The 21,998-nt window shown below is 38.6% G+C and overlaps 1 protein-coding gene across 2 annotated transcripts in view; it reads left to right on the forward strand.

The window, feature by feature from the left end:
* The window catches only part of ACSL3 (acyl-CoA synthetase long-chain family member 3), an 80,366-nt gene that overhangs the window by 38,348 nt on the left and 20,020 nt on the right, over positions 1–21,998 (forward strand). For both annotated transcript variants that reach the window (XM_011996054.1, XM_011996062.1), the window contains 7 exons: positions 6,423–6,837; positions 13,950–14,127; positions 15,665–15,774; positions 16,631–16,769; positions 18,856–19,006; positions 20,255–20,378; positions 20,627–20,698. In XM_011996054.1, coding sequence (XP_011851444.1) covers positions 6,460–6,837; positions 13,950–14,127; positions 15,665–15,774; positions 16,631–16,769; positions 18,856–19,006; positions 20,255–20,378; positions 20,627–20,698 — 1,152 coding nt within the window. In that variant the 5' untranslated portion in view covers positions 6,423–6,459. The remainder of the gene's footprint in view (positions 1–6,422; positions 6,838–13,949; positions 14,128–15,664; positions 15,775–16,630; positions 16,770–18,855; positions 19,007–20,254; positions 20,379–20,626; positions 20,699–21,998) is intronic.

Below are 21,998 nucleotides of genomic sequence, written 5' to 3' on the forward strand. Positions count from 1 at the left end.
TCTCCAAAAAAAAAAAAAAAATCAAACTCAAGTATTGTTGAGGTAGCAAATATTCTATCATCTGAAACCTCAGTGGTAAACACAATACCCCAATTTAACATATTTTTGCTACTTGTTAAGTACGTACGTGTAAATATATTCACTTAAGTAAACTAAGTGGTCAAAATTAGATAATTTTTTCATATCCAACTTATTTAACTTGATACACTTTCCAGCTTCCAACATATTGTAAATATTTATAATCTTGTAAGATGATGCTACGTAATTCAACTTGTCAGTATTGTTCTAGTGCTATTAGCTCTATTAATTACATAAGGACATTGGTGTAAGAGGACTCAAAAATTCACAGGTTTGGGTAGAAAACGAGAACTAGACAGTGGTTTCATCACTATAAAGTTAGTTGTTACTTAGTGTCCCCGAATGCTAATGTATGGCAGATCCCTGTAGCCATAAATTGCATTCTGGGCTTTAAGGGATTAAAATATAATTCAAATCCTTCAATAAAATGATACCATTCACACCATTACCTTAGATCTTGTTTGTACATACCATTCAATGTATTGCAATGCCTTTAAAAACATTGATGCAGGTTTCTTGCTCCTTAGTTTAGCTAAATCCAGGTTCTTGTCACATGACCAGAAAAAAAAAAAAAAGGCATGTGGACACATTGAAGGCTGAGGAGGGTGGAATTTATTAAGCAGAAGGAAAGCTCAGCAAAGAGAGGGGTCCTGCAGCAGGTTTCCGCCTCACAAATTGAATACCAGGGCCACCACACAGGAGCTGAAGAGTTGAGACTCCTCCTCTGCGTAAGGCTCGAATTCCTGGTGACTCCACCCCAGGGCATTATTCGGAAAGACTCAGTCAGGAAACGGTGGGCAGACTGGGGCAGACTTTCTCCCTTTGGGTGATGGGTTTCACCCTGGACCAGCAGTCCCGTCTTTCAACCTTCAGGTTGCTTTAGGCTTGAAGGTGAGGTTTCACCAGGGACCAGATAGGGTACTATCTGCCTAGGTATTTTTCTAGCCTCTATCAATGTGGTATTACAAATATAACACAGAAGGAAGAAAAAAAAGTTAAATCACACCTTGGGAAATTACCAGCCTAGTAGCATCAGTAAAAATGGTACTGTTTTAGTCATGGCATGAAATACATATAAAATCGAAGGTTGATTTTCTTTTTCTGTTTGAGGGAAGGTCTGGCTTTGTTGTTGCCCAAGGCCAGAGGGCAGTGGCATGATCTTGACTTGTTGCACTTTTCGCCTCCTGGTGTCAAGCCATTCTCCCACTTCATTCAACCTCTTGAGTAGCTGGTACTGCAGGTGTGTGCCACCATACCTGGCTAATTTTTGTAGTTTTTGTAGAGACAGGGTTTCGTCATGTTTCCCAGGCTGTTCTCAAACTTCTGAGCTCAAGTGATCCATTTATCCTGGCCTCCCAGAGATCTGGGATTACAATTGTGAGCCACCATGCTGGCCTGTTTTTCAATTACTGATTACTTTCAAGTTGGAAAATGCCTTGTGAAACACTCAAAGATGTTGCTGGGATTATCGAGTACTTTCGATACTGTGTAAATAAATGACAGAGTAACACCATAGTTATGTGATTGGAACTCAAGAATTATTAAATGATAGAATTGAAAAGAGTTATTATATGAGTCATTTGTCCAGAATTTATAATTTTTTTCTGTATTCCAATGAAATAAATTTAAACTATGTATATTCTCTAAAATAGTCTTCCAATTTGCCCAGCATGCTTGCTCTCCCTAGGTAGATATTAGCTAAAAATTAACAAAAACAACCTTTCTCCCTATTACTGTGTGGTAAAGATGTAAAACCCTTTTTGCCAGCAGGGCTGCCCTCTACTGGACTATTTAAGGTATTCAGTGAGCAGGTCAATATGACTCTTTTACAAGAACGTAACACAGTGGGTATAAGTGTAAACATCCCATATCCCAGACAAACTGAAGTTCCCTGAATAGGTTAAAAAAAGAAGCCCTTTAATAAACTTTTACCATTAAAACAATTCTGGTCATTTTGAGAACTGGTAATGAAGTTTGTATAGTCTTAGTATCCATTTCAACCTTGGAGGCAGATCTGCGGCAATAAGAATAGTAATGTATAGGAATGGTGGGTATACTCTGATGTCAGTCTTTTATGATGATTTGTATATTAATACAAATCACATTGTTGTGAGTCCATTCATGCCGTGGATGTTTTCTTAGGCATAAACATAGGTCATAGTGGACATATGCTGAATAGGTCATATCTGTTAAGTCTCTTGCTACAAAGCATCAAAACTTTTCAGAGCTATTTCCTCTGTGAAAATTCATTTTAAGTAGCAACTTCTTTTTTTCTGTGGTTCATTCCCATGCCTGAGATTTGCAGTAATGTAGAACTAGTTTACCATCACTGCTGAAACACTCATAAAAAGTTCCAAATTCCTGGTCCAAGGAAAGAGCAAAAGCCTGACTCACATAAATAAACAACTAAGGTTGCAAGTTTAAGGAACTTTTTTGTTGAAGTCCAGGAGTCTTTGGATGGTTCGAGTTCACTCTACTGCCTGTTTCTTTGTTTTCATAATAGGAACATCTCCCACAGCCTTTAGTAGGATGTCAGATTTTTCTTGATGTTGCCACCAGGATCCTATGTCCCCAGGGAAACTACAGTGGAATAAGGGGGCTCCGAAGTGGCTGTTTTTGGGAGGAGACCTCTGTAAGTCCTTTGCTGCCAGCAGCAGTTAAGGCAGGTAGCTGTGACATGGTCTTTAGCTTCTGCCATCTTGTTAGGTCCCAGCTGAGATTTTGGAAAGGATTGTTCAGGGGTGGTAAGGGCTCAAACAGTCCTGCCTCAGCCTCACGACGAGCCACAGAATCTGGCTAATTTTTTTATTTTTAATTTTTTTTTCAGACAGAGTCTTGCTTTGTTACCCAAGCTGGAGTGCAGTGGCATGATCACAGCTCATTGCAGCCTCGATCTCCCTAGGCTGAGGTGATCCTCCCACCTCAGTCTCCCGAGTAGCTGGGACTACAAGTGTGCACCACCACACCCTGCTAATTTTTCTCTTTTTTGTAGAGATGAGGTTTTACTATGTTGCCCAGGCTGGTCTTGAACTCCTGGGCTCAAGCAATCCGCCTGCCTTGGCCTCCCAAAGTGCTGAGATTACAGGCATGAGCCACCATATCTGGCCACGATATTATTTTTAATTCAAAAACAAATATGCAAAATTAAATTTTAGAGAACTTAGTTGGATAACATCTTTCTCCTGGGTTATTAGGGTATGTTTATTCTTTGCAACTCTGTTCTGGGTGTAGCAAGACCATTTGTTTTCATTTTGCCATTTTCCTGTACAGAAAGCTTTAATGTCTCCCCATGACCTTTATGGCAAAAACCAAATTCCCTCGACCGGTCCAGTCTTTGGATTACTACACAATACGTTGTCAAAGAAAACAGCCTGGAATGGTGAACAGAGCCTGGGGCTCAGTTGGAGTCCTGAGTTCTCACCAGCTGTGCATGAGCAAGTTTGGAGGCGTTCCTTAACTTGTAAAATCGATCTGGAGTTTTAGTATGCATGATTTCCTTTAGTTCTTTTTTTTTTTTCCCAGAGTGCTAGAATTCAGTCTTTTAGTTCTTTGAACGTATTTATAATAGCTACTTTGATGTCTTGTCTACTAAGTCTGATATCTGGGCCTTCAAGGACAATTTCTGCTGCCTGCTTTTTCCTTCTTTCCGTGTGTCATACTTTCCTGTCTATTTGCATGCCTCATGATTTTGTGGTGTAAACTGGGCATTTTAGATGGTATTTTGTAGCAACTCAGAATACCCATTTTCCCTCCCCTCTTCCAGGGCTGCTGCTTGTTATGTTGTTTCCTTATTTGTTTACTGACGTGGCTGAACTGTTACACTGAGGTTTGTTTCTTCTGCACAGTGTACCCTCTGATGTTTCTCCTCAAGAGGGCACATTTGGGCACACACATAGTCACCCTGGACTGCCCTTCTTGAGAGATGGTAGCCGATTTTCAGCAGGGCTTTCTTTAACTCTCAGATCTCCTTGTTAAGCTTCTGCTTTCGTGGGTATCACCACCCAGCAGTTATTCTTCACTAATTGCTAACTGATTGCTTTATTGTTTTGGACAAAGCTCTGCCCATAAATTTCCCCACTTGTGATCCAATTAAATTGAGATGCCCTTTGTGTACGGTTGTGTTTGAGGGCAGTCTTTGAGGCTTGTCATGTCAAGAAGGAGGGTTCTTAGGTATCTCTTTCCCTGGCTCCTTGTGAAACTTCTACAGTGGTTGGTTAGTCTTTCACTTGGTGCTGTCACAGAACTACCAGCCTCGTTTGTTTTTTTTTTTTTTCTTTTTTAAATGGAGTCTTGCTCTGTTGCCAGGCTGGAGTGCAGTGGCGCGATCTCTCCTCACTGCGGTCTCCACCTCCCGGGTTCAGGTGATTCTCCTGCCTCAGCCTCCCGAGTAGCTGGGACTACAGGCATGTACCATCACGCCCAGCTAATTTTTGTATTTTTAGTAGAGATGGGGTTTCACCATGTTGGCCAGGCTGGTCTCGATCTCCTGACTTTGTGTTCCGCCCGCCTTGGCCTCCTAAATTACTGGGCAGCCTCATCTTAATTGCTGACCCCCAAAGTCTGTGTTGTTTTTGACAGTGCCATTAGGCATGAACTTCTCCATTCTTTGTTCAAATATAGTCAGTCTTAGAAGTTGCTAAGGGGCTCTGTGGTCTTACAGCTTGCTTCTCTAGTCTGTGCAGAACCTTTGTGCCACTGTTCTGGAGCTGGAGCTGGGGCTGGGGGCAGCAGCTTGATTTTCTTATAGTTATATCTGTTCTGTGAGTGGTCTACTAGGCCATCAGTGTACCCATCAGTCTTCTCTGTTTGGAACTTCTTTGCCTGCATGGAACCTCTGCCTTACAAGAGGTGAGGCATAGATGATCTGTGCTCGGTGTCCTTGGCCTGCTGCACCTGGGGTAGAGCTTCTGCCCTAAGAGTGGGGACTGGATGAAAGAGAAAGGATTCTTTAGTTCTCTCATCTATCTACACTTGCCTGGAATAGAGTTTCTGCAACACAGAGCTAGGGGTAGGAGGTGAAAAACACTGGCTGCTTCCATCACTTGTTAAGAAATTGTAGTCCTGGATTTGGAGCTGGGTAGGGTAACTAGTTACTAGTTTGCTTCAATTTTGTTTCTTCAAGAATGATGGCCGGATGCGGTGGCTCACACCTGTAATCCCAGCACTTTGGGAGGCTGAGGTGGGAGAATTCCTTGAAACGAGGAGTTTGAGACTAGCTGCGGCAGCATCATGAGACCCTGTCTCTACAAAAAAATTTTGAAAAATTGGCTGAGTGTGGTCACACATGCCTGTAGTCCCGGAGGAGAGAGAATCGCTTGAGTCCAGGAGTTTGAGGCTGCAGTGAACTATAATCTGGTACTGTACTCTATCCTGGGTGAGATCTTGTCTTTAAAAAAAAAAAAAAAGGTATTATTACCCACCTGCCACACAATGGCTGTCCCCTCTGCCCGGAATGCTCTTTCTTTCCCAAATAGGCACAGGGTACACTCTCTCTTCCTTATGAGTCTGTTCAGATGTCACTTACCTCTAGCACTCTCCAACGTTGCCCCAGTCACTTTCTATTTTCCTTAGCTGGGTTTATTTTCCTCATAACATTTATCACCACCTGGCATGTACACATGCATGCATACATATGTATTTGCTTGTCTACCTCTCCCAGTGAACGTGTAGGTTGCATGAGAGCAGGAACTTAGGCCGTTTTGTTTACTGTTACGTTCGCAGTGCTTAGAACGATATCTAACATAGTGGATTTTCAATAAATCTGATGAATGCAAAGTACAGAATGAACAAAGTATACTGCTTTCCTGCGTCATAGTTTAACCTAACTTGAAAATTATTTGTAGAGCCATTGTGGAAAATGAATTTTTTGTGTTTGCAAACTCCAGTTGCTTGTTGCTGACTTGAGTGAGAAGGGGGTTCACAGGGATGGAATGCGGCGATTGTTTGGCAGTGGCTGCTGGGGCTGTGAGAGAGGATGGATGTGTCGTATTTGTAAAGTACTTGTCATCCCTAATGCAGTGAGATGCTAAAGCACAGGAAATGGGCAAATTTTTGGTCTTCCCCCAACCCTCTTTCTGACTAAAAGTACTGGGAAATGTTTGTGGATACTTTTTTGGTTAGAATGGCCATCTGTCTACAGTATGATGTGGAAACTTTTCTTGTAATCCGTTGTTAATAGATACTGTACAAATGAGTCTCTTAGAAATATCAAGACATTGTAGGGGACCAGTATAGTAGCTGCTGTCTGATAGAAAAAAAAAAAAATCTTCATTTGCTGATGTAACTTTTCTTTAAATTACTTAAAAATGATTTTGAACTAACGCCTTTCTTTTTCTTCCTTCTAGATTCTCGCTGAAGTCTGTTAATTCATTTTGAGTACTTATGAATAACCACGTGTCTTCAAAACCATCTACCATGAAGCTAAAACATACCATCAACCCTATTCTTTTATATTTTATACATTTTCTAATATCACTTTATACTATTTTAACATACATTCCATTTTATTTTTTCTCTGAGTCAAGACAAGAAAAATCAAACCAAATTAAAGCAAAGCCTGTAAATTCAAAACCTGATTCTGCATACAGATCTGTTAATAGTTTGGATGGTTTGGCTTCAGTATTATACCCTGGATGTGATACTCTAGATAAAGTTTTTACATATGCAAAAAACAAGTTTAAGAACAAAAGACTCTTGGGAACACGTGAAGTTTTAAATGAGGAAGACGAAGTACAACCAAATGGAAAAATTTTTAAAAAGGTAAGGTGATCTTTCATTGCCTTTGAATTCTTTCTGAACAAAATATCCTATTACAAATGAAGTAAAGGGCAGGCACAGCCTGCTTCCATTAGAATTTGCTGTTGAAGGAGAAACAGTGTAGGAAGGGGGCTAGACTGCCTTCTGATTTCTTCCTGTACTTACCAGCACTGATACGTTCTGAGTTTTCAGAAGGGCATTGCGACCCACTGGTGTGGAGCTCTTCTCCAGTGTCTACCAGGGTTTGGAATGTCTAGGGCAGTTTTGGATATGAAACCATACTCCCTGTCTCTAGAGCAGCTGGGTGCTGGAAGTGGCTCCAGCTTTTAGGGTGGGATCTGCTGTGTTAAATGTGGTTAAATGTGGCTTAGATGTGGGTTGCAGTGAGTGCTTCATGTCTTTGTACTTCGGTTGTGGCAATTGCATGGTTCTTAAAACATTTCTTTTCACAAATATGGAGAAACCTGCCATTGTTGGTTTGAAACAACGGGCAAGATGTTCTTAGAGGCAGTGTAACAGCAATTAAGAGACCCAGACTATAGGTCTGAATCTTGGCTTTGCTGCTTACTAGCTTTCTGACCCTGGAAAAGTAGTTTAACTAATTTGCCTCAGTTTCTTTTTCTGTAATATGAAGATAGTGATCATTACTGACACTCAAGAGCCAAGCTGTTCTAACAGCTTTACGTATATCATCTTAAGACTCACAGTTACCCTATGAGTTAGTTATTGTTATCTTCACCTTACAGATGACAGCATTGAGGCACAGATAGTTGAGGTAACCTACCCCAAGGACACTACAGCTAGTGAAGCTGGGACTAGAATCCAGGCCTTCTGGCTCCAGAACTCATACCCTCCATTCTTCACTGATCACAGCTTTCAGGCTTCTTGTGAGGATTGAGTGTGTGTATGTATCTGCGGTGTGCTTAGAACAACAGTTTGTGGCACTTAATGTAAATGCTCTAGCCTTTATTATTGCATTACTATTATCTTGAGAATTCATTGAGGAAAATTATAGTAGAAAATTCAATGAGGAAAATTAGATCATGGAATAGTGTAGTGCTTCACTGGTAGTATAGAAATGGCCTGAGAATGCTGTTTATGAACTTGGATATGTGACTTTCCTTAAGCAGTTCTTGAAACTCTAGTGTGTTAAAAATTGAAGATAAAGTATTTTTTAGAGGGGGTATAGTGATGTGTAGTTGGTTGATAACTGGGTTAGTTAATAGGTTTAATATCTTTTAACCATTTCCAGCTACCTTGATCTCCAACTGCCTTTTTTTCTGTCAGTTACAAGGAAACCATCAGATCTTGAAGGAGAGTCCAAATAACTCAAATAACTGCAACTATGGAATGAAAAACTCAGAACTCCTCTTTTACTGGAGGGCCAGAGGGATGTTGCTTAGCCTCCTCCGTATGGCCCATTAATTTTGCCACTTCTACAAGTTTCATACATCATTTTCCTCAAAACATGAAGGAGATGCCAAGCAAGTTGATGTCAGTAATTCCTAGAAACTAAAAACACTTTAACTCGACAACAGAATCTGTAAATTTTCTCACCTTTAAATAGAGTAGTTGTATATCTTACTTTATCGGAAGCAGTCCTGATATATACTTGTTGCTGTGACATTAACAGTGCCCCCTTACGGTCTCAAAAGTGCCCTAGTTTGGATAGTTATATGGTCACCTTACTTTTAAGGCATATTCCCTATTTCTTTTGCAGACTTAGAAAAAACTGAGTTTTTTTCTGTTTAAGATCTCGCTGAAGTTAATAGCACATTTCTAGAAATTGAGATCATGAGTTAAGCATGTTCAGTTTTTCTTCTCTAGCCTATGTATTGTAATTTGCAAAACGTTTTATCGTAGTGAAGTTTGCTTTTGTCATATTTAGCATGGCTCTTTTTTTTTTTGAGACGGAGTTTTACTCTTGTTGTCCAGGCTGGAGTGCAGTGGCGCCATCTCAGCTCACTGCAACCTCCGCCTCCTGGGTTCAAGTGATTCTCCTGCCTCAGCCTCCGGAGTCGTTGGGATTACAGGCATGTGCCACCACGTCCGGCTAATTTTGTATTTTTAGTAGAGACGGTTTCTCCATGTTGGTCAGGCTGGTCTCAAACTCCCAACCTCAGGCGATCCGCCCACCTCGGCCTCCCAAAGTGCTGGGATTACAGGCATGAGCCACCGCGCCCGAACAGCACTTCTTTTTATGGCACACTGTTCTTGAGTCTGTGTTTGAGAAATCGGGTAGTTATGAGAAGGTACTGAAAACAGTACATTTTTATGTGCAAAAGTTTCCTACTTTTCTATCTGCTTATAGATTCATTTTTTGGTCTTTGATATGCTATTTGAATGCAAAGGTTAGATTCTCTTTTAGTCTAAGCATATTATTTTTCAGGAAGCTTAGTTTTTCTCGAGTATCCCACACGTACTTTATTCATTTTATGTGGCTAGTATTGTCTTTCAGTCATCATTCAGTATGTGCAGCAGCAAACTAGTTCTCAATTGTGTAAAAAGAAGAGACGCTTATGTGGTGAATTCATATTTCATCCTAATTCATGTGTCATTAAACTGGACAAAATAAAATCCTACAGCTATGATAGTTCTTCCCTAAATGTGCGTGTGTAAGTGTATGTGGCTCTTTCCTGCTTGTCTTGACCATAGTGCCTTTGTATTCGTTCATTATTCAACAAAGCATGAAGTATTTGAACTCATAAAAGGTAGGAAGTGAGACAGATTGGTTTTTAGCAATTTTTTTTTGTCTATAGTTCATTAGTGTGAAGTTTTGTTTAGTTAGTATAGGAGGTTCTGAATTTCTATATGTCAGATCTGCCTGCTAGCATTTGCTATGAAATTGGCATTTGTGGTTCATCAGACTTTGTTCAGAAGGCTATGTCTAGACTCTGACTTGGGAACATGTTATAGTTTTCTTTAGGGTCATTGGGAAAGTAGAATTAATTTTTAGGTTTTGCATATAATAAATGAAACAAGTACTTTCTCTTGGCCATACTCAAGAAGAAAGTGTGCAGTATCGCTGGTTAGCTGAGGCTTAGTTTCAGTTTATTCTGTGTTGCAGCTGTGGCAGTGATCTGCAGACTGCAGAGTGGGTATCTCAGCTGCATGTTAAACATGTTAGGCTCTTTTTTTGTTTTCCCCTCTCTTGGTTTCTTGTTACATCCATTGCATTGCGTCAGTAGCAGCATCTGCCTAGCATGTTGAGAAGGGGAACTTTCACAACCGATGGGTTAAGCTGTGTGCTTTCTGCCATTAATGCCTGCTGGCTGATCAAGCTCAGTGGAGTGTATCTTCATTAAATAGTTTCCATATTTGAAGATCATCTTCAACTGGAAAAGAAAATGAATGGAGTAGCAATATTTAAAATAGTTTTTGAGGAAGATTTTTGGGGATTAACCCCAGAATGTTGTATCTGATATGGCTGAAGGAAAGATGCACAAGCCTTATTTCAAATTAATGAACTTTGAAGCTTTGTTTCCATCTTATCCCAACAGTCTATTTTGAGGTCCTCAGGGGAGGATGAGCGGACGAAAAGAGACAGTGGCAATGACCCTGCTCTCATTGTGTCCAGGATAGAGTAGCCACCAGCTTCACTGCGACCAGATTCTTCTGGGGGGACAGAAAAACAAAAGGCACTTGGTTGCTTGGCAGGCCTTTTCAGGCTCTTTTTAAGTTTCATATGGTTTTATAAAACTGTAGCAGAGTTAAGAGCTGGAACCTGTGTCAGCATCACCTGATTCCAGTGTTCCCAGCAGTAAATGCATTGCACTAACATCAATCTTGAAATGAACAGGGAAATGATTTCAGAACAACTTTAAAATACATGTATACCTGAAATAGAACAAAGCTGCAAAGACTAAAAATAGACACAGAAAAGAGTACAGCTGGCTCATATACTTTGTGAGCTATCAGAAACACTTAATTTTTTCTTAGGTATTTTACAAAAATAAGAAGAGAATGAGGGATTATGTAATAATGGTACTTAGAGAAGACTTCACTGACATTCCTTCTAAATTGATCCAAAAAGATAATAGAAACACTCATTTATGTCCTTGTAAGTTGACTTACTTTTCTTTTCCTCTTTCTTAATGCCATCTTTTGTGTTATTTCTTACTCTAGTCACATTTTTTACCCTGTTTGTGTATGTGTATAATATTTATTTTCTAATTTATTAGGACATTTACATCATGCTGTATGTAACAAATTATGGTCACTCTCTTGGCTGGGATTTGTAGGCTGGCTATTATGTTACTCTTCTCTTAGTTTCCCCATCCAAACTGTCCCTCTCCTTTCATCCTGTTTATTAAAGGCACTACTGCATACCAAATTGTTGAAGCCAAAACATCAGGGGTGTCTGATTTACATCTTTTACAGCCTCCCCCCGCCTTTTTTTTTAGCAGGCCTCCTTGCTTCCACACTTGCCCCCAACTATAGTTCTCTCACACACAGCATAAAAAGGATTTTTCACAATTGTTAATCAGGCCATCTTACTCACCTGCTTAATAAGACCCCGACTTCTTTCTATAGTGCAGTGGAAACATTGTGATTTTATGGTTAGTCTCTGGAATGAGTTTGCCTGGGTTCATATTCTAGTCCCTTCACTTATTAGTTACATGATTTTGAACAGGTTATATTTACTCTACATCTCCGTATTCTCATGTGTAAAATAGGGATAATAATAGTAACAGTTTTTTACAGGTATGATTAAGAGTTTAGTAAGTTAACACTTGGAATGTCCTTAGCATGTAGTAAGCACTAATAAAGGTTAGTTACCCTCATTATCATTATCATGATTATTACAACCATCCAGATCTCTTGAATATTTTTACTCTATGGCTCCCCTCAGACTAATGTTTTCACCATGATCTTCAGTTGCAGAGAGAATGGTTAAATGAAGCCAGGTGTAGTTTACTGAAGAAGGCAGGAACGTGTGTAATTTTGAAATATTTCTAAATAGTGAAAGTAAAACAAGTCCTAGTGCTTAAAGAGGTTTTCGATATGAGACAAGATTACCACCTGTAAGTAGAGAAGGAAGGGTGGAAGGTGTGTGTGTGTGTGTATTTTAAGACAGAGTCTCACTCTTGCCCAGGCTGGAGTACAGTGGTATGATCACAGCTCTCTGCAGCCTTGAGTTCCTGGGGTCAGGTGATCCTTTTGCCTCAGCCTTCTAGGTAGTTGGGACAACAGGCATGTACTGCACGCCTGGCTAATTTTACACTTTTTTAGACATGGGATCTTGCTGTGTTGCCCAGGCTGGTCTCAAATTCCTGGCCTCAAATGAGTCACCTGTCTCAGCCTTACAAAGTGTTGGGATTACAGGCATGAGCCACTGCACCTGCCCAGAGGAGGCTATTTGAATAGAGAGAAAGTTTCAGAGGTATTTCAGAGGGTGAGAAAACGAATAGACCAGGGATGTATGATAGGATTGCTTCAGGGTGTGGAGGTCCTGGATTAAAGGTTGGCTGTTCTGCAGCAGTGTTCAATGATATTGGCAAGGAATAAATAGTTTAATCTTGTCTTGGGCTAGCCATAGGGACAAAGTTAGGATTAGAAACTTTTCCAGCACAAATCAGATAAAATATAGAGTGGGTAGTGTCCTCTAAATGAAATATTTATGAAAAACATAATTACTAGATGATTCCGTGGTTGAAAGAATTAAAATCATGAGTTTCAGATTTTTCTATTTTATGTTTTACATATGTGGAAATCTTCACGCTCATTTGATTCCTTTGCCACATGGTGGCATCATTGCATGAGTTTACATATTTGGATTATACATAAAACGCCTTTTCAGAACACACCTAGTCTTTGAAATTTAGAAATCCTGTCATTTACATGCTAGAATCTGAAAGGTAGTGCATTCTTAACCTTTAGAGTGTAACATTCTTAATAATTGTAATCCAGTTCCTGCACGTTTTGGCCAAGTTCTCATCTGTCTTCTCACCCCCACAGAGCTCCTTTTGAAGTCATTGGAGCTCCCTGTGCTGAGCATTTCATGGGGGTGAAGAGCAAGGTGAGAGTTTGGGGCCAGTAAATAAGTATCATCTTAAATGCAGTTGCTTTATCCATCAAAATAAACATTTATTTCTTAAATACATAATTGCATGGGACACTAGATGGCAGCATTTACCCTTTTCCATTTTTATCTTTATCCAGCCTCTTCTAGAAATTTCTTAAATGTTTATATTGATAAAATGAACATGGTCAGATGATTTTAAGGTGTTTGAGATGTATGTTACTGACACAGCCGTGTTTGGGAATTAATCACCTATATGTTTTTGCAGAGAGAGGAACTTTTTATACAATCTGTATGTAATTAAGGATTCTATACAATCTATATGTAGGGTTTTGTCTAAGTTGAGGAAACTTTCTAAAGACAATATGTTAAAAAACTTTAAAAGGGAGTTTTTACTAGTGCATATTTGATATTACCAGCACTTTTGATAAACAGATAAAATATTGAAAGCCTGGTGGTGCCAGTAAGCATTTAAGGCTTGAACAGAGGGACTTTGAATAATATAACTAGTCCACCTGGTTGTGTAAACAGAAACTTGTTTACTTTGCTTTTGCTTATCCAGAGTTTGATACTGCAGTTCAAGTTCAACAATCATAAAGATTTCTGTTAGCTTGGGTAGAGAAAGTTTCTGTGAATCATATTGTACCATCTGATACTGACATTTAGGAATTCCTGAATAGAGAGAAATTAAAATTTTGGCATCTGTGGTACTTGGTACTAGGCTAAATATTAAGTTAACACCTAAATCATTTAAATAGATGAAATTTGTAAGTAGACGATTAGTATATGACCATTTGGCCAGGCAGTTGACTTTTAGGATCCTATCAAACTCTCAATATTTTTGAAAACCAAAAATAAAGCCAAAAAGCCCCCCAGTTACAGTATAAGATTTAAGTTGTATAGAAGATGTCACAAAATAGCTCATTTTTAAAATGTATTTTTCACTCAAACTCAATTTCTAGCTTTTTATTCAAAAAATAATTCTATGCAAACAACTTTCGGGTTCATCATAACATTTGGACGATATTCTGGTTTCTTTTTGTAAATTATTATTTTGATTACATTAAAGTGTATTTGTCTTTTGTTTTGTCAGGTTATTCTTGGACAGTATAATTGGCTTTCCTATGAAGATGTCTTCGTTCGAGCCTTGAATTTTGGGAATGGCTTACAGATGTTGGGCCAGAAGCCAAAGACCAACATCGCCATCTTCTGTGAGACCAGGGCCGAGTGGATGATAGCTGCACAGGCGTGTTTTATGTATAATTTTCAGCGTATGTAGACTTTCTTACCTCTGGAAAAATGAACTAACAGATATTTATTGAAATACTTTACTCTGAAGAGGTTAAAATTCTGATGTTAATTTTCACCCAGTGTCCGGTTAGTGGAGAACTCTGTTGTGACTTGGAATTCTTGGTGTATTTTGGAAAATAAATCAATTATATGACAAATTGTACCAATGAATGTTGCAGTGAGGCTTGCACCTCTTAATAGGAGACTTTCAGGGTCTTGAGAACTAGACCTACACTTAGGGGCCATTGTTCCAATACCGTTTCTCAGGAATCCTCTTTAGAAGTTACTGTCGTTTTGTTCTGTCATCTCTATCAGTAACAACAGTTGACCTCCAAAATGCTTCCATACTGAAACCTGGTGAACTTCAAGGTGCTGGGTTAAACAATAGAGTTTTCATATTGTAGTTATTTGAGTGGTAATTGTGGTGGCTCAGTCTGTGAGATAGTTCTGGAAGTGTAAGTTCAGAGGTCTGGGTGCCAAAATGTGACGGTAATTTGTGGATGTTTAGTCTCATCTTTCAGATGAAACAAAATACACTTTCACCAGATTTCTTGCTGTAAATTCCTCCACTTTTTTTTTTCGTTTTTTGAGATGGAGTCTCGCTCTGTCGCCAGGCTGGAGTGCAGTGGCGCAATCTCAGTTTGCTGCAGCCTCTGCCTCCCGGGTTCAAGCAATTCTCCTCCCTCACCTTCCCGAGTAGCTGGGACTACAGGCGCATACTGCCACACCCAGCTAATTTTTTGTATTTTTAGTAGAGATGGAGTTTCACCATGTTGGCCAGGATGGTCTTGATCTCCTGACCTCGTGATCTGCCCGCCTCGGCCTCCCAAAGTGCTGGAATTATAAGCGTGAGCCACCGCGCCTGGCCTCCTCCACTTTTTCTTTTAAACAAGCATTCCATTTTTGTTTTCACAGGTTTGGATTTACATTGTTTCTTTTGAGGAGCTTTAAAAGAATTATTTTCAAAGTCATTTTTTGTATCTTTTTTGAGTTAGGCAGAAAGTAAATAAAAATCTACATTATTCATGTTACGTAATTTCAGCATTTCTGACGATGTTTGTCTTTAGATATTTTTGCTTGAGAATAAACGCTACTGCCACTTGTTTGTGCTCTTGACATACACTGTAAATCTGACATTCAGTGTGTCATCCTATTTGTATATGTTCTTTTTCACATTATAGAACCAAGTGGTCAATAATTAAAAGTTTGAAGTTTTAGAAATCAGTTATAATTTCTTCACAATATGGTAGTCCCAGAGTAACATTTGTAAGTGAAACAAAATAAAAATTTAAATATCTTCATCTTTAAAAATTGGAAATCTTGGGGCATTTAGGGAAGGATGAGTAGGTGTAATGTTGATTAGTATGATAAGATAACTTTAAAAAGCATAACACTTATAAACTATGGATTTAACAGTTTAGGGCTCCCAATATTTTATTATGATTCATCTCTACATTCAGAGACTTCATATAGAGTTAAATGTTTTAATATTTGACTGGCTGCTTCTTTTCCTTTTAGTTGTTACATTATATGCTACTCTAGGAGGTCCAGCCATTGTTCATGGATTAAATGAAACAGAGGTGACCAACATCATTACTAGTAAAGAGCTCTTACAAACAAAGTTGAAGGTGAGGACTCTAGTTACTAACTGTCTGATATTTTAGAATTTTCAGTGTCATGAGCCCTATTATTGATACTTAGTTCTTTTATGACTTTTGAGTCCTTAATCTTTGTGGAATTTTATGAATATCATACTTTATTTTTTCCTTTAGAAAATAAAAAGTGGATTTTGTATATATTCATGTATAAGTAATCCAGTGTTATAAATTGTTAAGATACTTATGTTTAAATTGAAGAAATTATGACTACTTTTTCTTTTATTGTGCTCATCTATTTTCTAGTTTACTTGTAGTAAATTTGTAGTTTTGAAGGGTTATATTTTAAACTAGTAATTTTTATTTTACTTCTGAGGCATTAAGTAACTACAAGTTTTCAGAATTGTTTGAAAATTTAAAAGGGAGCCTTTTAATGAAATTACAGTAAAAAGAGGTTTCTTTGGTCTCTAGACAACTCCCAGAAATATCTGGGCTGCTATTTTCTTTTTGAACAAGTTTACATGTGAATTTTCTCCTCCTTCCCCCATATATTTTTATGTAGTCTCTTGAAAATATGAGGGGCTTCTGGTTTCTCTACGGTTCAGACAACATGTGTTTACATGCCCATTTTGTAAGGCAGTACCTTTCTTGATCAGGGTTTTACCAAAGGCCAGGGGTACACACAGTGAATCTAATGCTGTGAAATAATTTAAATTCAGACCAATACTTACCCGTCTGTAAAAAGTGATATTATGCCAGGGTACCCTTTCTTCTTACTTTTTTGAGGCAAGAAGTTACTTAACAATTCACTGAATATGGTAAACTACTTTGCTTATTTGCTAAACTGCTTGAAAAATAATGAACACGATGAATGTTGGTGTATTTCTAGGATATAGTTTCTCTGGTCCCACGCCTGCGGCACATCATCACTGTTGATGGAAAGCCACCAACCTGGTCCGAGTTCCCCAAGGGGGTCATTGTGCATACCATGGCTGCAGTGGAGGCCCTGGGAGCCAAGGCCAGCATGGGTATGTTACACTTTTCTGATTCCTTATGTGTGCTTTCTGGTGACCACATTCTCCAGAATTATGCCAAAGTTTTGATCCTGAGGTTAGCTCAAATGACACATCAGTTTTCTAACATCAGTTAGGAAAACAGGTCCCTCTAGGTACACTTGAGTCTTTAAAGAAAGTTTTAAGAAAAAATATAAACATTAATTATTCATGTTTTACAAGTAGTATTTATTTGAAATTTAAAATATTTTACATTATTCAATTTTTTTCATTCCCTTTTTATGATAGTTTTGGGTGGTTTTAAATTTAATTTATAAATAATACCATTAATCTTGTCCTATGTGAATTACCTGTAAGTAGTTTTAACAGAATGGCTAAACCTGGAGGCCTCCTTTTACTCCCTGCTCCAGTTCTTCCCTTTCCTGGGATGACAACCTTACCCTCCAACTAGCACGATTAGGCATGGTGACTCTAGAAGTTCCTACTCTCAAAAAAGTGTCAGAAAATGTTAGCTAGTATACTAGTGTTTACAGATACTGCAAAAGCTGCTGGGATGCTGGAACTGTATTTCCTCTGCAGTTGGAAACAGTAATTAATTAGATATAAGCATTCACTTAGCTCAAATTTTAGGCACCTGGAATTTGAGTGGTAGTGGGATATTTGGATGCAGATATATTGTGGACAGTGGTGTGTACAAGTCTAGTACTTGAGTTATGTTTGGAGTTAGAGATTTGGAAGCTGGAAGCGGTTTGGCTTTAATTATAGCTGTGGGAGTAGGGAGTGAGGTCACCAACAGGGAATGGTGGCTTCAAAGGGTACCAAGGACTAGTTAGAGAGGAAAGAAGAAACTATTTAGTAGTATGTGGTTCCTGGAAGCCAAGGGAAAGGAAATCTTGGTGAGTCATCAGCAGGATCAGGGGCTGCATGCAGAGGTCAGATGACACAAGGATGGTAGTTTCCAAGAAGTGGTGGTGTTGGAGAAGGGTGCTGTGGATTGAAGGAGTGAAGGGCTGATTTGGAAGTAAAGACTTTCAAGTGTAAATATTATTTAAGAAATATATCTTGACTGACAGGAGAGGAAGGGTATTCTATTGGGAATACGTTTAAATAATTTTTTCACACTCATTTAGAAGTCCACATGTAGAGTATTTCTGGGAGTTGTTCAGATGTATCAACAGTGCCAACCATGACCTATTTCTCTTTGTTCTTCTGCTGTGCCACCTCTATAACTTGTCAGCTATTGTCCTTAGGCTCGTAGTCTTCTGATTTTAAATGGTTCACATTGTCTTTTAATGCAGGACTCTGGGTGTAACCAAGTTAGTCACCACTCTGAAGCAGTGAATGATTTTTAGCAAACACCTAGATACTCTAGTCTAAGCTACCTTTATTTCTTAGTTGAATTACTGGGATAATCTTGTCTCCCTGATACTTTTTTTGCCTTTCTAAAGTTAGCCACACAGCAGCCAAAGTGATCTTTTTTTCACAGATAATAACATACTCTTGTTCAAAACAACATTGCTTTACATCCAGAACATACTCCAAAGTTCTTCCCATGGCCTTTGAGGTCCTATGTGTGGTCCCTGCTAGCCACTTGACCGTTGTTTCTTGCCACTCTTCCTCTTGCTCACTCTGTTCCAGCCACACCCCTTGCTGGTCTTTAGATATGCTGAGCACATTCCTACCTTTGGGTCTTTGCATTTCCTTATTTTCTTCTAATTAGAACATTCTTCTCCCAGTTCCAGGGTTTTCATGGCTCCCTTCCTCACTTTATTCAGGCCTTTGCTAAAGTAAACTCTACAGAGACGCTGTCTAGACTTTTCCATCCAAATAGCATCTGTTGTCATCTTCTCACCTTGTCTTGCAGGAAAACTTGCTATGAAGTTTTCTTCATAGGTTAATTTGTTTGTATATCCCAATAGAGTATATCTCCCATAAGTGAAGGGACTTGATCTATTTTGTTGATCTCAGTATAATTAATATTTGTTGAATTGAGTTAACTCAATTTGATTGAGTTATTTGATTGAATTGATAATGAAGAGAAATTGTTGATACAGCTGAATCTCATAAAAGTGTATGTGTTTGTTTTTTCTCTTCAATGCAGAAAACCAACCTCATAGCAAACCATTGCCCTCAGATATTGCAGTAATCATGTACACAAGTGGATCCACAGGACTTCCAAAGGGAGTCATGATCTCACATAGTAACATTATTGCTGGTATAACTGGGATGGCAGAAAGGATTCCAGAACTGGGGTATGTCAGAGTAAAGTAACATTGAGTAGTTAAGTATTTATGTCTGTTATAATGTTAGCATTTGTGTCATTTTATTAACATACGGCTAAATTAGTCCTTCAGAGTCTGTCTGTAGTAGGCATTTCCTTAAAAAATGAAAAAGAAGATTAAAATTAATGGCAAAATAGTTATAGTTGTGAGGTTGAAAATATATCGTATAGATACGTTTTAAAAAGTACAGAACTTAACTTTTTATAGTTGTAAATCCTTTAAGTTGTTTTAATCAGCTTGTATTTGCCACTGTCATTGTTTTTATATCTAAATACAATTCAGGTGAACAGGTAATTTAAATTATCCGCTCAGTATTTGTTGAGCTTCACTATTCAGTCTCCGATTTTTCTTGTTAATACAAACTCCAGTGGTAGCAGCGGAAGGTAGAGTGGAGTGGGAAAGAGACTGATGGAAGAAACCAGATGGAAGTTTGAGGGACTGTCAAAGAAACATTGCCAGAGATGCAGTCGGTATTCTGATGACTGATAGGGTACAGTGGTTGGATATTTTTGATGCTTTTATGCACAGAAATTACAAACATACACGCACATACACACGTAATTGCTATGGGATTGAACTTGGGGATGGAGAAATGTTTCTTATGTATGCATACGTTTCAGAAAAAATTAAGTACAACAATTTTCTTACAGGTTTTTCTCAGTTGCCGTCTATATTTTGGTTGTAGGGGCAACTCTTGAAGCATATACAAATACATACACATTTTCTGTATATTAAGTTCTCATTTATTACATAATCCAATTCCCAGAACAAGAGTCTTATCTGTAAAATTTCTGGCAAATAGCAGTGGGTTGGCAACCCACTAGATGTAAAGACCATTTCCTCCTTGGATGATTTATTCTGTTCTTCAAAAGAACCCTGTATTATTATTTGTTTAAGCCACTGCTGCTTCTGCCTCAGTACTTTTGCTTCAGCAGCGCTTATAATTCCTGAGTGCTTTTAAGTAGGACTGGAAACAGCACTCCTTCCTGAGCGTGTCTGTCTCCTTGCTTTTAGGTTGAACTGTAATTCTTTTTCCCTAACATCCCCAGCGTCTGTCTGTCCTCTCTTCATCTCTTGCTCTCACAAACACACGCACACTTGACCAACAGATTGATGCCTGGGGCCCTTCCATGTGCTTTCAGGCTTGCTCCCATTATAGGGCACTTTTGGCATAGATGGCTCCTGACTTTTGTTTCTGATGCCTCCCTTTTCTTTTAGAGAGGAAGATGTCTACATTGGATATTTGCCTCTGGCCCATGTTCTAGAATTAAGTGCTGAGCTTGTCTGTCTGTCTCACGGATGCCGCATTGGTTACTCTTCACCGCAGACTTTAGCAGATCAGGTAAGTTCAGTGTCTGTGACTTGAAAGACTAAAAAATCATAATGAATTTTAATGCGTTTTTTTCAGTCAGTATGACAATGTATTATGACTGAGCGATGGTTCATTTTAAAATGAGCTTTAGCCTTTTAAGTGCTTCTTAGACTATAAGTACATTAAAATAATTTATAATTGACTTTTTGATCTAAGAATACCATTGAATTTTAAAAATAAGGATCACTTTCTATAGATCACTTTTTCTTATTTTATAGTCTTCAAAAATTAAAAAAGGAAGCAAAGGAGATACATCCATGTTGAAACCAACACTGATGGCAGCAGTTCCGGTAAGAAGTGACCCTTATTTAATATTGAGTATTAAAGAAGTATCACCCGCTACAAGGCATTAGTGCTAGTGAAAAATATGTTGTTGACAAGGCAGTTTATGTAGGGTTTATTCCTTATTGATTATGAATATTGCCTTAGGCGCTACAGGATTTCTTCAGTCCTGCTTTAGCTTTCTTATTTACTAAGCACTCAACTTAATTTCAGCTTCTATGTGTAATTATCAGCTCCTTTCCCTCAATGCCTTCTTGTTAAAATAAAAAATTATTTCCACGACATCTGTTTGTGAATTCATCGACACTTGAAGCCTGTTGAGAGCCAGGAGGGAAAGTGAGAGATCACCTCCTTTTAAGCAAGCTGTCTAGTTACCTCCTGAGTCCTCAGGGAAAGTGTGGTCTAAACACCAAACAAAGTGACAGAGAAGCTGGTGCAACTTCGAATGACTTAAGAGGGGCTGTGCGTCCTTACATAATACAGGGGCCTGGGAATAAGTCAAGGGAAATGGGACAGCAGTGATTTTCTGGCTCCTTATAACATAGGCTGAGTTTGTTTGGAAATGATGGGAATTATTGTCAGATACCTAAATGCTTATGTCAAGAATAATTACATAGTTACTTCAAAGTCAAATATAAATAATCAGTAGTTTTATAGTTTCTTTCTATAATTATAGTTTCTTTAGTATCCTACTTAAATTCTTAGTTCACTTAAAAATGACATATAATTTAAAGTTATGGAGGAAACATTATTTTAAGTTATTAAAGTATACTTCACAGTAGTGGAACTAGCCAGCAAAATGCAGCACAGACAAGGAAAACTTCCTGGTGCAGTATCGAAAGACAAAGAGCCAAACAAAAACCCCAAAACGTTGCTTGGTCTTTTTGTGAGCAAAGAATGTGGTTCTGTATACTTTCATAAGATAAAGTTAGGAAATTTTGAAAAACCATTTCAGATGGTTGTTCATTTATTTTGTGAGTAGGTTTTAGTTTAGAATTAGTAAGATAAGCAAAACAATATAAAGAATTAATATCTTAGAATTTATATGAGTATCTAGATATATTTCTGCTTTTAAAAATTATTTTTTGGCCGGGCGCGGTGGCTCAAGCCTGTAATCCCAGCACCTTGGGAGGCCGAGATGGGTGGATCACGAGGTCAGGAGATCGAGACCATGCTGGCTAACACGGTGAAACCCCGTCTCTACTAAAAAATACAAAAATCTAGCCGGGCGAGGTGGCAGGCGCCTGTAGTCCCAGCTACTCGGGAGGCTGAGGCAGGAGAATGGCATGAACCCGGGAGGCGGAGCTT

This window comes from Mandrillus leucophaeus, unplaced genomic scaffold (genome assembly GCF_000951045.1).
Source record: "Mandrillus leucophaeus isolate KB7577 unplaced genomic scaffold, Mleu.le_1.0 Scaffold1135, whole genome shotgun sequence".
NCBI classification, from domain to species: Eukaryota; Metazoa; Chordata; class Mammalia; order Primates; family Cercopithecidae; genus Mandrillus; species Mandrillus leucophaeus.